The sequence below is a fragment of the Ursus maritimus genome, unplaced genomic scaffold (genome assembly GCF_017311325.1).
Source record: "Ursus maritimus isolate PB19 unplaced genomic scaffold, ASM1731132v1 scaffold_15, whole genome shotgun sequence".
In the NCBI taxonomy this organism is placed as follows: Eukaryota; Metazoa; Chordata; class Mammalia; order Carnivora; family Ursidae; genus Ursus; species Ursus maritimus.
The window spans coordinates 57,654,966-57,672,662 of record NW_024423897.1 but is presented as its reverse complement, the minus strand read 5'-3'; the positions used below and the strand labels follow the sequence as shown (position 1 = coordinate 57,672,662).

Sequence of the window (17,697 nt, the reverse complement as noted above, 5' to 3'; positions counted from 1 at the left end):
GACTAATAACCTTTTGTGTGTGTCTGTTTGTTTTTTCTAACATAGGATGTGCCAATGGGTCAGCATAATTTTCAAAATCGTACCTTAAGGTAGGTATTTGTTGTATTTTCTGATTTTTAAAGTCTTGAAGTTTTTTTGTTTTTTTGTTCTTTTACTTATTTCTGAAAGTGATTATCATCAGTTAGAGTAACTGGGAAGGCCATTTCTTAAAAATAGCAGCTGCTTGTGAAAAGCCCAATTAGATTGTTTTCAGCTTCTAAAAATAGAATTATTAGTGTCATTAGGTTTAAAAGAGGGAAAAGGAAGACAGCACCGGGTAAGCACATTAGAACTTTACATTGTTTTTCCTAAAAATGACTCTTCTTAACATTAATATGTACTAAAAAAATTGAACTTTCTTAAAACGAGTATGTTGCTTAAAATAACATTTTTTGGGTGTGTAGAATCCTAGAGATAAAAGCAAGATAAGTCTGGCCTTTCTATAGTGAAAAGAAGGCCTGCCAACCTGCTCAAAAAAAAGAGAAAAGCTTCAGACAGTGTCCGCAGGCCCCCTGTCACCATCGGCCACAGAATGACAGGCATTAACCTTTTTTCATGCTCCTCTAGCTTTGGGGCTCAGAGTTTTATGTTAGTATTGGTTGGGGAGTTAAGTATTTCTTATTGAAGTCATTAGGACAATTAACGAAAAGCCCAACACTTAAGTCAGCTTTTCTATTCCCACAGAGAAGTGAGTTTATTCTGTAGAAAATGCATTGTATCCAAGTATAATTCAACACCATTAGATTGTTACCTGCCACAACCTTGGAAATAGTGCACCGTATTCCAGAATCTTCTATGGGACTTCATTTGTTGTAATGAGCTCTAATTCGTTTGTGTCACATTTGAAATTTTAATATTGAGATACAATATGTTATAAGGATATTGGGTTCTTGGGCTTTTGAAGCATCATTTAAATGGCACATGCCGTATTAAAGAGAACTTACGCTAATTTAGGAACATCATGGAACCCCGTAAGATGGCTGGAGAAGGTGTGACTCTTCAAGCCAATAAGCCACTAGCACGTCTGCAAGCGACTGTCCATGGAAATTCAATAGGCATCTTTTCACTTTGTATTCCGTATTTCTTCTGTTATCTGTCTCGTCCTCCCTGAGAGTCTGCTTCAAGGGTCTACTGAAATTAGCGTGGGAATGCCTTGCGGAGGGCCCATGTGATGTGGGCAGCGGTTCCGGGACGAGTGTTCTATGGAAGACAGTGACAATAAGCCATCATTTAGGTCTGTACCAGGCGTACAGAAAATCTCACTTCATCCCTACAGCATCACTCCAATGTAGACGCTATGGCGTGACCATTTCAGCAGGGAGGACACAGAGGTGCAAGGGGTTAGGGGAGTGCCCAGAGCCACGTGGCTGGCAGAGGCCAGGCCCGGATTTGTGCCCTGTCCTTGTGACCCCAGACTCTGTGCCCCGAACTGCTCTCCTGTCCTGCCGGCCTTGCTGGGACCCTCTTCCCTATCGATTCCACCTTCGTCTGTGTTGGTTGAATGGTTGCTGGCCCCAGGGCCTCATGGAGAGAGCGCCACTTCCAAATCAGCCTCACTGGGGCTGTCTTCATGTGTCCTGGCCTCCCGATGTGGCCTGTGTTATAAAACCTCCCTGAGCCTCCAGCCTGGGCATTGAGCCAGCATGCCCTGGCATTGAATATTATCTGGGCTAACTCACGACCTCCTCCCCGCGTCCTCAGATACAGTAGACCAGGAGTGGGAGTGGGACAGGTCAGGGAAGGAGTGCGGGAGGAAGAATGGAGGGAAAGTGGAAAGCAGGGTGACCCGGCGGCAGAAACACGGACTGGACAGCCAGAAACACCTGATGTCTGAGGAATAAAACCCGAGCTGGCAAATTAAGAACTCCCGGTGGTAGGTGATCAGCCCCCGGGGTGTCCTGTCATTCAGCATAGCAGAGATCACAAAACGGCAGAGACAAGGAAACTGCAGGGGAAGAACTGTCATCCAGATAATCAGAAAACACAGCGGATGGGTACTAATTCGCGTGAATTGGCTACTCCGTGCGCCCCTCTACAGCCTTGAGTGCTGTGCAGACATTATGTAAACTAATCCTGAAACAGATGCACGGAGGCGATGCCATGGTTAGCCCCGGGCACGCCGTGGAAGGATTAGGTTTTCCTGTGAGCCTCCAGGGACCTACACTGTTCTTAGATTTGGCAAGACTTTGTGGGGGGGAAAAAAAAGCAATTGAAGTCCACGAACTCAAGCGCAGGCAGAGAGCCGATACAAGGAACATGAACGTAGCTCCTCGCCCCTAAATGAGAATGAACCATCCTACATTATTGCTAAATTAACGTGCTTTTTAAAAAAGAAGGGCGGAAACAAATGTGCCTTCTTCCGCAGCTTAGAATTTGGCACGCTCAAACCTCTTCGTTCAGCTTGCTCATATCTGTAGGTGGATCGCTTCAGATCGTTGTGCTTTTAAACTAGGAGTGCCCGGGGCCCGTTTTAGGAAGGCAGGAGCTCGGGGCACCAGCCCACCAGCGGTGATGGGATGATGGGAGCGCCCGTCCGTCTCGTTCATGATACTCTCAGGAGATTTAAGTACAGATAAAGGCGACATCGCTGTTCTTGTCTGTATCTAGAGGCGGTTCTGAAATCAGAACTGTTACTGTCATCCCAGAGTAGAAGGCCTGTCCAATTAGTAATTGTCATCCTCCCCCCCCCCACCGGAGCACAGAGAAGCCGTGGGCTCGCTCTACGTAGGACCACGTGACCTGCAGGTGCTCTAGTCAGGCACAGGCAGGGCCGGGCCCGGGCTTCGTGAAGCTCATGGGAGCTTTTACTCTCTGCAGCAGACGTGTAATTTTAAAAATAGGATTATTTTGGTCTTCTAGAACTCATTCTTTTGGCCTAATTTATTGACAAGGCATCTTTTATTATGGCCGAAGATTATTTTCTTCTAAGACCAATTGAGTGTCTGCAAATATATGTGGGGTTTCCTGTGACGAGTGCTTTCAAATACTGAGGAAGCTTTGAAGGCATACAATGAAGCTTTGATGCCTCAGAGAAGACCGTCATTCTGCAAATTCTTGAAAACGGACCAAGGGAAACATGAACAAGGAACAACTGGTTTTTTCAACCAGACCAAATTTTTGCAGGAGAATTTCCAAAGCCAGTGTGCTCTGTCGTAAAATAAAGTTTATGAAGTTCGGCAACAAGTCAAGGGCTAATGCATCTCTTAGGACAGAGAGTTCTTTATCACAAACACCAGATACATAGCTCCAGTGTTGCTTTTTAACGCCTGGTGTCATTTCACTCTCAGTGACTAAATCGTGAAGCAACGTTTTACTGAGCCAATCGCCAAAAACTCTATAGTCACTTCTCTCCATCCACAGAGTGGCTGGATGTTAGTAAAGAAAAGGCTGCTCCTAGACTCCTGCTTCCTTCTTTTTCTATCCAGTGGGCAGAATGAAACGGGTTTCAGCATCATAGAAAAATGGACTTTGTGTTTGGCTTAGTCACATCCTCTCTCGTAATGTTTCCCTTTTCACCCAGAACCAAGTCCCAAAAGAAGAGATTTGAAGAAGAATTAAATGAAAGGATGATTCAAGCAATTGATGGAATTAACGCACAAAAGTGAGTACCTCGTGATCTTAAATTATCAGACATTTTTTATTCCAAACCCTATTATTTGAAAATCACGTTGTATTTTCCACAAACTTCACCATAAACTCTGTAATACTTGCCACAACAAAGCCATGCTTTTAGAGGCCATTCATGCAATTCACCTCAATTGTCCTTAGTGCTAGCTTTTGGTAATTAGAAAATTTTTCATTCCTGCCTAAGAAATACTCTCCAAGTAGATTACTGAAAAGCAGCATGAGATATAAACATAGAAAAATCATAGCAAAATGTGTTCAGTAACTAATATTTTTTAAAGATCAATAGGAATGCCATATGGGAAGATCTGAGGTGTATCATGGGACACTCTCTGTTCAAAATGCATGTATTCCCTTGCACAATCAGGGAACGTGCACACACCTGTGTTCTAGGTTGTCAAAGAGAAGTTTTGAGCATTAGAATCTGAATTCAGGGCAGCCGTGGGAGGAAGAAAGATCCTTTGGAGGACAAAATATCATTCAGTCTGTGAAGTTTGTGAGGTCTGTGAATGTCTCTTCAGTCTGTGAATTGCTGTTGTAGTTTTAAATGGTCCAAGAGATGCAGGGGGAAAATTAAAGAAGGTGTTAGCTTGCACAGCCTGGACATAATGACTGTATTCGTTGGCCTTGGAATTCTCCGTGGGTCCATGTGTCATGGCTGAACTCCTGAAGGGCAGGAGATAGATGACCGTATGGTGCCTGGTGCCCATTAGACACTCAGTGAATGTTTGCTAATTTAAATTGTAGCAAACACATCAGTGGGTCCAAATGGAAAACCTTAATGAAAAATTTTCCATCCTTACGGAAACCAGACTATTTGGTTTTTATCATAAAAGTTGACTCATGAAAAGTATGAATGATTTTTACCTGACTTCCCTGCTTCCAAAATTATGTGACACAGCTTTGAAAAATATGTGTCTTTTCTGGATTGTTCCTTACAAGCAGTCATTTTGAAATGTTTACATGGCTTATGAAAGGATCACTTGAGTGTATATGTATGTGTATATGGGGTGTGTGTGTGTGTGTGTGTGTGTGTGTGCATGGTTGCATATATGCACAATGAAGTATTTTGGCTGGGCTAGGATTGCAATTCACATATGTGGGCATGTTGAATTAACACCTGTCCAGAGCCCTTTTGTACACCCCAAATAGAGAAAGCCTTCCACCTGTCATGGAGCGCTCAGGCCACACCAGCAGCGCCCAGACAAATGCTCTGCTTTGCCGCTCTGCTTTGCCGGGCCTGAAAAGCAATATAAAATCAACCTCATCTCCGCCCCTCTCGAAACCTCAACACATCACAAACAGAGAAACTTGCTTACCTGGAATCTGTTGGCAGCCAAAACCTAGGGAAGAGTCTGATTGCATGTGGGGTGGGTGGAAGGGTATGTTCATTCAGCCAGAGGAAATCACATCCACTACTCTGGGACCCACCAGAATAAAACACAGCCTCAGAAGAAACGGAACACCTTGTTCCTGACCAAGTTAGCCGATTACAGTAATTACGATAATAATAGAAAGCCCGTGTATGAAGTCAGCCTCAGCACGCCTTCCTGCAGGACCTCCACCTTCTTAAACGACTTTTGTGTCCACCTTTTGGAGTGTTCCTACTGAAAGAATCGTTAGAAAGCCTAATCACTGGCTTGGCTTTATTTTTGTCGAGGTGGCTTTTGGATCGTCTGTACTGTGTCATTTCGTATTCAAATGCATGTTGCATGAACACCTTCATGCTTTCATGTAGCTTTATTCCGAGTAATGTTTAATGTTGGTGTAACCACGTAGGTTGTAATTTTCCCAACACGTGTTAGAAATGAAACGGGGAGAGATGTCGTGCTGTACCCAGAAGTCAGAAGGGAGATTGTTGAAATGGAAGCTACTCTGCATGTATTTCTTAATTAGTTTCACTCCCATCCTGTTAGACCCGACTCATTACCTCCTCGGGTTCCTGGATCTGATGTCCTTTGAATTTCGTCTGGAAGAGTCCATGGGGACTCCAGGCTTGAGGCACCATTCCCTTGTTTTCTGTGAAGGACAGGAAACAGTGATTCCAAGCAGATTGTCCTGTCCCTGTCCGTCTGCTCCCTTCACAAGCGTTTTGTGAAGGGCTGAGCAGGGCAGCGTGTGCTTGGCGTCCGAGACGCAAGGCACAGTGAGTGTCCCCTCTCAAAGCCCTGAGGGAGAGAAGAGAAACCACCGCACACGTGCTCAGGGCAGGGTACCCAAGATTCTGACTTAGTCCAGGTCGGTGAGGTGAGAAGATCGTGCACCTTGAGGTTAAATATATCCGATGGGTGGAGTGAATGCCTGAGCTCAGGACAGATGGACCGGAGGATCTCAGACCCCAGCGCTGCGGAAGGGTGGGTCTGCCGCATGGAGAGACCACCTGGCCGGCAGCATTTAGTTCAACCTTGGTTCCGAATACCATCTTTCCCAAATGCCCGGGGCCTGAGTACGCAGGCCAGACCGCTGAAGCCTTCAGACTCACCACTGCCCAGACAGGTGTATTAGCTCCCTAGGCCCCCGCAGCAGAAGACCCAGCCTGGGGCTGAAATCACAGACAGTTACTCACCACAGTTCTGAGGCCGGAGGTCCAGGATCAGGGTGCCGGCAAGGTCGGCTGCTGGTGAGAGCGCTCTCCTTGACTCGCAGAACGTTACCTTCCCGCTGTGCTCACAGGGCCTTTGCGTGAGGCTGGGCCTCTGGTGCCTCTTGTTATAAAGATGTTCATTCCTTCCCATCAGGGCCCCACCCTCATGACCTCACTTAACTCTGATTATCTCCATAGAGGCCCCATCTGCAGATACAGCCACGCTGGGGGTGAGGCCTTCAACATCAAACTGGGGGAATACAGACCTTCGGGCCATCACAGTGGGAAAGTGGTCTTCTCTCTATTTTAGTGTCCTCTTCTCTGTAAGAACCTAGATTTTCCATTCCAGAGTAATTCTGGGTAAGGATGTGGGTGTACTCATTCCCCTCACGCCAAGTCAGGATCTTGTTTAGAATTTCCTTTGTTTGGCCTGGGCCTCGCACACACACAAAAAAAACAAAAAACAAAAAAACAAAAAACAAAAAAAAAACCCAAGAACAAAAACAAACAAAAAGACTTGGGCTGAATTAGTAGAGGACCACTGGTAAAGCGCAGGTGCGGGCTTCATTTTCTTCATCCCACTGCCACTTGGGTCAGGAACGATGTCAGGACACCATAAGTATCACACACACGTTCTCCCCTCCTTTCCTCTCTTCCCTCCCCTTCCTGTCCCTTCTTTCCTCTTCCTTCTTTGCCTCTCTGTAGTTGCAGTTCCCCAAAATATTGACCGTATCAGCCCCCACTAATCTTTCCTATTCCAAATATCCAAATCCCGTTTGTAAATGTCTGAGTTTCCTGCAGATCGGTAAAGGGAGCTGACCCATCTCCAAGAACCTACGGTGGTGAAGCCTGTGGGGAGAATATGCTCTCCTTCCCTCTGAGGAAAAGGTCCGAAGAGCCCAGTGCTGCTGGCTGAGGAAACGCAGTGTTAAATGCTGGAGACACAGGGAAGTGAGACCTGGTCTCGAGCACTTTCTGTCTCCCTGCAGGTGACTGAGACCCACACCAGGCGTGGGGCTCTGCTGACTGACGTGGAGATGTTCTACTTCATAAATTTCACTCTTAGTTTAGTTCCAATCTTTGATTTCCCAGGGGCATTTTGCAATTAGATTTTTCTTTCTCGATAAAGGGGAAAAAAAACTGTTTTGAATAAGTTACCTGCATACATTATTCATAGTCTGATATTCATAACAAGTACACAGTTCTGAAAAATGAATATGGTTAAAATTGATCTCAGATTTTATTTTCTGCTCTTTTTGCTATTCACCAGCCTTTGATTTCTCCAGTTTCATCAAACAGGACAATACCCCATTTGTGCGGCTGGTACTGTAATAAGAAATACGTAGAAAAGTTTATATCCCTGATACCTAAAGCTTATAACCTTGAACCAAAAAGTATTTTTTTAGGGGCGCCTGGGTGGCACAGTGTTTAAGCGTCTGCCTTCGGCTCAGGGCGTGATCCCGGCGTTGTGGGATCGAACCCCACATCAGGCTCTTCCGCTATGAGCCTGCTTCTTCCTCTCCCACTCCCCCTGCTTGTGTTCCCTCTCTCGCTGGCTGTCTCTATCTCTGTCAAATAAATAAATAAAATCTTAAAAAAAAAAAAAGTATTTTTTTAGTTCTAACTTTAAATGGCGATCATTCTAGAATACATTACTAACTTCCATGCCTCTCTTGAAAGTGCACTGTCTGGAGTATGGGTTTGTGAGCTGGTCCAGCCCATCATCACACACATGTGGTGTGAGGTTCTGGGCACAGAGCCGTCCAGGTAGACCTGGAAATGTCCCTCCTCCAATGTGCTGGTCTCCTTGGTTAACTTGTCATTAGCTTGTCATGGGAAGCATCAGACCCTGGTCCAATATTAGTAGGTGGCTGTACTTGCCCATTACAAGGTCAAGTGTAACAGTTGACTTGGGCTTCTTTCCTGGATCCTCTAATCCCTGTCCCCCAAATAAACCTCGGGGAGTCGAAATCCATTGACATCTGACCAGTGGGTTGGAAAAGTACCTCATTAAGAAACTCATGTGAATTGATAATTGTTTGAACAGATATAACATTTTTTTAGAAATCTATGTAAAACATAATTTTATGCCTCATGTTCTAACACACACACACACACACACACACACACATATACACATACTCTTTCTCCCCATATATTTATATGTAGGTACAGAAATAGATGTAGGTAGGGGCACCAGGGTGGCTCAGTCTGTTAAGCATCTGCCTTCAACTCAGGTCATGATCCTGGGGTCCTGAGATCAAGTCCCACATCACACTCTCAGCTCAGTGGGGAGACTTTTTCCTTCTCCCTCTGCTTCTCTCTCTGTCTCTCTCTCTCTGTCAAATAAATAAATAAATAAGTAAAATCTTTTAAAAAACAAATAGATGTAGATACACGGTTATATACACTTATACGCATATGTATACATTTTATATACACATGTCTAATGCATACACGTATATAACTCAGGTTATTTTTTATTATAGAACTATTTATTTAAGAGAATTAGGAAAGGAGAAATGTAGATTCCTCAGTGTAATGACCCAAATCAGTTGATAATATATTTTGTTGGCATTTATTTCTAGATTTTTTTTTCTTGATACACAGATTTCAGTTTTTCCTCGTACTCCTGTACTCACGAACATAAGAGTGTGTATCTTTCTATTTCACTCATTTTTATGTCCTCAGACGCGCATGTACGTTGTTACCGGGTGTGTGACTGTGCCAGGCCTCACGTGCCTGGCTGGCTGGGGCTCACGACAGGTGTCGCCATTCCACTTATGAGTGTTCTAGAGAAAAGTTCTGTCCTTAAGCTTGCTCTTTATTTCAGCTGCCTTCTTAAAACCGATTTCTAAAAGTCAATCAGTGTGTAGGAACACATACTTTCGTATTATTTTTATTTATTTTTTCAACATCTGAGGGAATATGTATTCATTACACGTGCGTGTTATGTTTGCGTTGACGTCCTACGTTAGTGGTCTGAACTGATTGTTTATTGTTTTAGTGTTTTTACCCATTTTTGAAAACTGCATTCAAGCAAAATGTTTTACTTTATAGAAATGCGAGGCATGACAATAAAAAAATATTTTTATTTATATTTATATTTATATTTATTTACATTAAAAATATATATATTAAAAACTATATTTTCAGTCAGTGCGAAAGAAGCAGGATCTTTTCTCCCAGAACTTGGAGGACTCTAAATGTTTTTGACGTTCTGCGGTATTGTTTGCTATAAGCTAAGAAAAATGGTGCTCCTCCATGAACCGTAGTTTTCAGGGGATGAACGTACCAGGTAATTTCAGTAAAACATCGGGATAAATTTACTGCTGAACTTGAATCCTTTCAATGATGTATTTCCCTAGTTATTTAATTTGGGGAGCGTGAGTTTCAATTTGGCATGACAACTGGTTTGTAATCACTAATTTTCCAAGGAGGGCCACGTGTGAATAGCAATATTGTATTTCCACATCCTGTATTAGTCCTAGAGTCCATAGCCAGTTATTTGGTATTATGCATTTTTTTAAATCTTCAATTTTGGATGATTTACAATAAAGAAAGAAGAATGCACGTAATTTTTTTTTTTTTTTAAGTTTCGGATCATTGGTTGGAAGTTTGGTTTTATGATGTCTGTTTTTTTTATTTCCAGGCAGTGGCTCAAGTCTGAAGACATTCAGAGAATCTCACTCCTGTTCTACAATAAAATACTAGAAAAAGAAGTAAGCTACTTTTTTCACCAATCTCTTTTTCTGAAGTGTGAGTTTTTAAAACTCCGAGTTTCTGGCTGGCCAGTCGCCCTGCTCAGCACTCCTGGCAGGGACGGCATCTGCAGCAGGTCTGAGAGCCGGGGCGAAGGGGAAGGGACAGGAGCGCGTAACTGGCTCTCTTGATAGCCTATTTCTTAGAAAACGTTTTTCAAAGAAAACAAAATCCTTCAAGAAACCAAGAACAAAAGGATAAATTTGTAGTTTCTTTACACAAATCATTTTAATTTTTTTAAAAAACAGGAGATTTACATTCAACATCTGTTTGGGACAATTAGAAACCCCAAACTTTTCAGTATTTGTTGCATCTAAATACTTCACATTATATAATAAAAAATTATTAAAAAAAAAAAAACTTAATAGCAGTCCTAAGGCTTTATGTTACCTAAAGATCTTAGGACTTATATTCAAGCTGGCATATTAAAAATAAAACATAATTACTGTTGAAAAAAAAATAAATAAATATTTTCACACTGTGACCCCTGAAGTAAGAGCTATGATAGGTGCAAATAAATAAGTGAATATTTGGGCTCGACATGTCAAGCTTGACGTGGATTTGCTAAAAGGAATTAAGTGATTATTACCGAAAAAGCAACCACTTTTCTAGGTCAGTTTTATTGTATTTGCCTTTTGTTTTGTGTTGATCTGGAAAAGGAACAAGGTAGAGATAATTTTTATCATCTAAGTATATAATTACAGACTTGATTTGAACAAAAGCTACTATATTAATGGCAAAAATCACAGTACTGGTATTAAAATGCTCTGGAGAAAATTCAGTTCATTGTTTTATGGATATCGACTAGAGTATCCAGAATCCCTCAGGGTTGGATTTTTCAGTCGTACCCAGACTTTCTTCTGTGTAAGTGGTCGATGAGCTCAATTGCCTGTCTCTAAGTCAACATGCTGACTACAGACGGCTTACCGAATGGACGTTTGATATAACTCATCATTATTATTGACCATTTTATCCTCGAATAACTTTAACAGATACTGATGGTTATTGTTTAAATGTTAAATGATTCCTGGTTGATAGAAATCCATTTCCTTTATTAATACCGCAAGGAAATTCCAATTCCTATCTTGACAGAAAGCCCAGAAGAAGATAAAAGATAAGAGTGCAATTGAATGCATAGACTATAATCACATTTTTTTAGATTATGTAAATATAGGTTCTTCACCAGCATGCAAATTATCCTGGCCATCAAGCCACAAAATTCACCAAAAAAATATTCAGGTAAACAGAAGGTGATCATCATTTTAACGTGCAACTTTTGCTGACATTCCCCTGCTATTACATATTTATAGGGCCAACTTTGAGGCAAATTTTAGACAACATTGGGATGTAAGCTCGCCTTCTGTCCACCAATCCCCAGCCTGCTCTTCCGGTGACCATCAGCCAGGTCCAGACAAGCCCACAGAATGCCCATAGACCTGGAACAAAGCCCACTGGCCTTCTCTGTCTTACAGATTTCCTTACGACCTCCAAGTAGCATTGAGATGAATAATTACAGAAAAGACTAAAATAAATAAAATGAGGAAATTGCATTTCCTAAATACTCTTCAAAAGTAAAATACGTGGATAATCATTTGCTTTCCCCACATAGCTGTGGACCTCAGACCCCAAAGGGGACCAGGGCTCCTGCGCGGCTCATGCCTTTACTGTACGTACTCGTCCCTCCGGTCTGGTGCTCTCTCCTTGCTGCAGTGATCCTATTGCCTTAAAATGGGTTCGGAACAGTTAGACTCACAAAGATGGTTTGGGGAAGAAACTCCTGCATAGCTCATTTGGAGAGAGGAAGCGCTCGCTGCCAGAGATGAGCAGCCATTGTATTTAGCTTGTTTTTTGCCACATCTAGGACTTAGGAATGTGACGCATGACGTGGGGGGGTGGGCTGCTGGCTGACTGTTTCAGCCCCTCTCTTGGAGAACAGCACTCATGGTTTCCTTCTTGTCCCCTCAGTACCGAGCCACCGCCCTGCCAGCGTTTAAGTACTACGTGACCTGCGCGTGTCTCATATTCTTCTGCGTCTTCATTGTGCAGATTCTGGTATTACCAAAGTAAGTCCCGACGGTTCTGCACCGGGACTCTCGCCCGGTACATCTGTCCACGGGAGCCCAGTGATATTAAAGGATAGAAGAGAATGCAGATTTCCAAACAGAAGGGTCATCTAACAGGGGGATTGACAGTGCATTCAGTATCTGAGAAGTTAGGTGGCTCCCATGTGTCATGCTTAGTTACAATCATATTGCATTTGCAATGTGGACATATTGATTCACCTTATAGGGATTTTTTAAAAAATAAATTTAACTTTCTGACTTCGATTTCTGTATTGCTCTGGTGCCCAGTGGAAGAAATGCAGCCCAAAAAACTTTACCCAGAAAGAGCAAAATGTCTAGATGTTGTTTCTAATAAGCAAATAATTTTATTGTGCATTGAAAGGACAATGATTTTGAACATTTTTTCATGTGTCTGTTAGCCATTTGTATGTCTTCATTGGAAAAGTGTCTGTTCATATCTTCTGCCCATTTTATGGTTTGTTTATTTGTTTCTTATGTATTGAGTTTGAGAAGTTCTTTGTAGATCTTGGATACCAGTCCTTTATCTGTAGTGTCATTTGCAGATATCTTCTCCCATTCCGTGGGCTGCCTCTTAGTTTTTTTGACTGTTTCCTTGGCTGTGCAGAAGCTTTTTATCTTGATGAAGTCCCACAAGTTCATTTTATCTTTTGTTTCTCTTGCCTTTGGAGATGTGTCATGAAAAAGTTTGCTGTGGCCGATGTCGTAGAGGTTGCTGCCTGTGCTCTCCTCTGGGATTTTGATGGATTCCTGTCTCACATCGAGGTCTTTCATCCATTTGGAGTTTATCTTTGTGTATGGTGTGAGAGAGTGGTCAAGTTTCATTCTTTTGCATGTAACTGTCCAATTTTCCCAGCACCATTTATTGAAGAGACTGTCTTTTTTCCACCGGATGTTTTTTCCTGCTTTATCAAAGATTAGTTGTCCAAAGAGCCGAGGGTCCATTTCTGGGTTCTCTACTCTGTTCCAGTAGAGAAAGGGGATCCCTCCTACGTTGTTGGTGGGAATGCAAGTTGGTACAGCCACTCTGGAAAACAGTGTGGAGGTCCCTTAAAGAGTTAAAAATTGAGCTACCCTGTGATCCAGCCATTGCACTACCGGGTATTTACCCCAAAGATACAGACGTAGTGAAGGGAAGGGCCATATGTACCCCAATGTTCATAGCAGCATTGTCCACAGTAGCTAAATCGTGGAAGGAGCCGAGATGCCCTTCAACAGATGACTGGATTAAGAAGATGTGGTCCATATATACAATGGAATATTACTCAGCTATCAGAAAGAACGATTTCTCAACATTTGCTGCAACATGGATGGCACTGGAGGAGATAATGCTAAGCGAAATAAGTCAAGCAGAGAAAGACAATTATCATAAGGTTTCTCTCATCTATGGAACATAAGAACTAGGAAGATAGGGAGGAGAAGAAAGGGATAAAGAAAGGGGGGGTAATCAGAAGGGGGAATGAAGCATGAGAGACTATGGACTCTGAGAAACAAACTGAGGGCTTCAGAGGGGAGGGGGGTGGGGGAATGGGATAGGCTGGTGATGGGTACTAAGGAGGGCACGTATTGCATGGTGCATTGGGTGTTATACGCAACTAATGAATCATCGAACTTTACATCAGAAACCAGGGATGTACTGTATGGTGACTAACATAATATAATAAAAAAATATTATTATAAAAAAATGAAAGGACAGACCCTGCTCTGGGCACACATACGCACCCATCCCTTCCGATTTCACCTTCTTCTCCCTGAAGTCACTCTCTGCCACCCTTTCTGATTGTTATAGGTCACTGTCCAGCTCACCCCTCCCGGGAGAGACCTGGATTCAGAGGGGAGAAACTGAGGCAGCCAGATTTCACACTTGCACACTTTGGGGATGGACTTCTAGTCCCATCTCTGGGTGAAAATCCAGTCACTCTGGGATTGCTAGATTGCCTTTCTCTCATAACGTCTTCATGAGCACCATAGAAGTCAACTGACTTTCTTTTTTGTTAATAATTTTTTTTATTATATTATGTTAGTCACCATACAGTACATCCCTAGTTTCCGATGTAAGGCTCCATGATTCATTAGTTGCGTATAACACCCAGTGCCCCATGCAATACGTGCTCTCCTTAATATCCACCACCAGCCTATCCCATTCCCCCCTCTCCCCTCCCCTCTGAAGTCCTCAGTTTGTTTCCCAGAGTCCTTTAAAGTAATGGATTCTTTCTCATTCTATAGTCTAAGAGAAAAGAAGAAGAAAATGCAACTCTTGTCCTTCTCTCAATAATTGGGGATATAGAAAGAAAATTTTAAGACAAATCTCCTTTGCCCTCACCACTATCTATTTTGTAAAGGCCAGAGCAACCATTGTCAACCTAGTACGATCTAGTTGTGTGCTTGAGTTTAACTCCAGCAGCGTTTGTGGACAACTTGAATCCCTGAGGCTGGGTTGCATTTTATCTCATAAAGAGGTTGAGCCAGCTAGAGAGAAGTGGTCTGCCTTTCCCCTCTGCACTCCAGAGGACGTTCTTCCGAGCACGAAGCAACACAAAGACATTCATAGAAGTAACAAGTCACAGTATAGCTCACGCATGCTCATTCTTAAGCTATCTGCCCTGTTTTAGAAGAGGTTCCCAGTAAACGTCTCCTTGCCCCGGTAAATTAGCATTGAAATACATGTGCCAAAAGAGCCCTTCTTCTTGGCTTACAGAATCTTCAGTGAAATTTCCCCACAGCAACATACCTGTTTTACACCCCAAGGAAAGGTAACAGATTAAACCCACTCTGAGCTCCAGGCCTGTGCCGCTTTGAACAGGACACCAACAGCGGCACACAAAGCTTGCTGACTGATAGAGCCGAAGGGCATTAGAAAGGTGTATTACTGAGACAATTACCAAGGGAAATAGGCCCTTATTATTACTCTTAGGTGAATAAGTTCATTTATTTTTCTACATCTTCCTATCAGATGAGCATTTTTATATTTTCTACATCATAATTAAGATAGGGATTGTCACCCATCAGAAGGAATTGGAAAAGAAAGTGACTGGGCCTTTTTTTTCCCCCAAACCATCCATTTTATTACTATGCAGAATATTTCTTTTTCATGCTGTATATTTATTTTATTTCTTTTTATTCAAGTATAATTAACATACAGTGTTCTGTTAGTTTCAGGTGCACAACATACTGATTCAACAATTCTGTACATTTCTCATGCTTTTCACAATAAGTGTGCTCTTAATCCCCTTTATCTGTTTCCCTCATCCACCCACTGCCTCCCCTTGGCAAGCACCATTTTGTTCTCTGTATTTAAGAGTCTGGATTTTTCTTTGTCTCTTTTTTTCTTTCTTTGTCTTGTTTCTTAAATTCTACATATGAATGAAATCATATGGCATTTGTTTTTCTCTGACTGACCTATTTTATTTAGCCCCTAGGTTCATCCATGTGGTCACAAATGACCAGATTTCATTCTTTTTTATGGCTGAGTAATATTCCATTGTATACACACCACAACTTTATCAGGTCATCTGTCAGTGGACACTTGGGCTGCTTCCATATCTTGGCTATTGTAAATACTAACGCAATCAACAGAGGTGTGTCTATCTTTTCAAATTAGCGTATTTGTTTTCTTTGAGAAAAAGCAACCCTCCTACACTGTGGGTGGGAATGCAGATTGGTGGCACTGCTGTGGAAAACAGTATGGAGGTTCCTTAAAAAACTAAAAATAGAATTACCATATGATCCAGTGATTCCACCACTAGGACATTTCAAGAGATGATGCTAAGGAAGCCAGAAATTTCCAGGGAGCAAGACAAATAATTCATGGGATTACAGGTTTCAGAAAACGTCAAGGAGGTGTCTTCTGTCTTTGCTTTTATGTTCCTACCTCTCTTCTGTGTGTTGTATCTTTAAGAGGAATTTTATTCTCTCAGGCGTCATCACCAATTAGCAGTGTGTTTGTCTGGAGAAAGAAGTTGGGTTTTGAGCACGAACACTGTGAACTCTGGGCTGGTTGTGTCGGCAGTGACAGAGCTCAGAGTAGGTCTGCAGATGCCTCTGACGGAAAGCGTCGAGACCAGGACTTTCTGTGCTTGCCTCGTATTACATCTATATTATATTACGTTGTATTATAATGTCTTCTTCCTTCATTTTTTTCCATGCTAATGTCCTCATTTTTCTTTGTCTTTGTAAACAATTCTTCTTGTGAAGTATTTCAAAGATACAGCAAAGTACAGATCACGATATAATAAGTATGTGTGTGCACACAGTCCAGACTCTGTTCAATTTCAAGCCTGAGTCACGCTTCCTGTAGGTTCGTTGCTGGGCTCTTGAAGCCATTACTGTTCGGGTATACCTCCTGTAAACAGCAGCTATTTTTTATTTATTCGATCTGATATCTTTTCTATATTAGTATGATATGATTCCATTTGTATCTGATCTTGTTACTGATGTATGGACTCGCTTTTTCCGTCTTACATTTCAGTTACCTTGCTTTTCCTGGTGTACCTTCCCACTTCCTAATTTCGAAAGGATTGATCCAGTATTCGTTATTCTTTTCTTTTCCTTCACTAGTTAGGATCTCTTTTTCTCTCTCCTTGTACGTGCACACTTACTCTCCCTCTCTCTTTCTCTTATGTATACGCACATACAGTCATATATATAACACACATATGTAGAATGTATGTACTTATATGACTACATATGTATATAACTATATGTATATAGCATTAAGATATTCTGAAGTTAATAATTATATTTTCTATGTAATTTTTCTTAGAACTTCTGTTCCAGATGGTAATTATAGTCAGTGTTTATTCAGATTTACTCTTGTTCTTTACCAATTTATTTATCAATGCCTTTTCGTGTTAAAGCATAATTAACATACAGTGTCATGTGAGTTTCAGGTATACAATGTAGTCATTCAGCAGTTCTGTACATTTCTCAGTGCTCATCCAGTATACTCTTAATCCCCTTATTTATTTCACCATCTCGTAAAAAAATACTCCTTCAAGTTTATTTCCCTTCTTGCTGATGTCTATCATTTATTAGTCCTTTCATTGAGGGTCTGTGAGTAGCCATAGCTGCTGTGTTTTTCTTTATGTTAAAATATTTTTATCTGCCTTATTTCACATTGGCTCTTGGATAATAGTTTAACTGAGTATAAAATCCCATGTTGACTCTATTTTCCCTTAGTATTATGATGATGATATCCCATCAATGTCATCATCTGTTGCTGCTAATGAAATATCTTCTATCAATCCCATTATATTTATTTTTAGATAATTTGTCTTTCCTTCATGGGTGCTTTTTCCCCCTGGGATTTCAGTATATTCTTTCCCCACGTGTATTTGTTCTTCTTCACCTAAGTACCTACGTGTGATTTTTCAGTGTGAAGATTCATATTGGCAGTTTTCTGACATTATCACCTTATACATTCCTTCTTTCTTTACTTTTTCCTCCTTGAAATCTTGTTAATTGTATGTTGTGCTGTTCATTCTGTGTTCCAGGTCTTATAATCTTTCCTCAAAGCTTACACCTCTTTATTTCCCTGTGCTGCATTCATTCTGGTGAATCCCTCATCCACACTGAGTGTATAATTTCAGTGATTATTTATAACTAAGA

The 17,697-nt window shown here is 41.7% G+C and overlaps 1 protein-coding gene across 1 annotated transcript in view; it reads left to right on the top strand.

Moving 5' to 3' along the window:
* ADCY2 (adenylate cyclase 2) overlaps nt 1-17,697 on the top strand; it is a 387,226-nt gene that overhangs the window by 285,659 nt on the left and 83,870 nt on the right. Inside the window, exons 11-14 of the mRNA XM_040630559.1 lie at nt 46-89; nt 3,560-3,640; nt 9,900-9,969; nt 11,975-12,072. Coding sequence (XP_040486493.1) covers nt 46-89; nt 3,560-3,640; nt 9,900-9,969; nt 11,975-12,072 — 293 coding nt within the window. The remainder of the gene's footprint in view (nt 1-45; nt 90-3,559; nt 3,641-9,899; nt 9,970-11,974; nt 12,073-17,697) is intronic.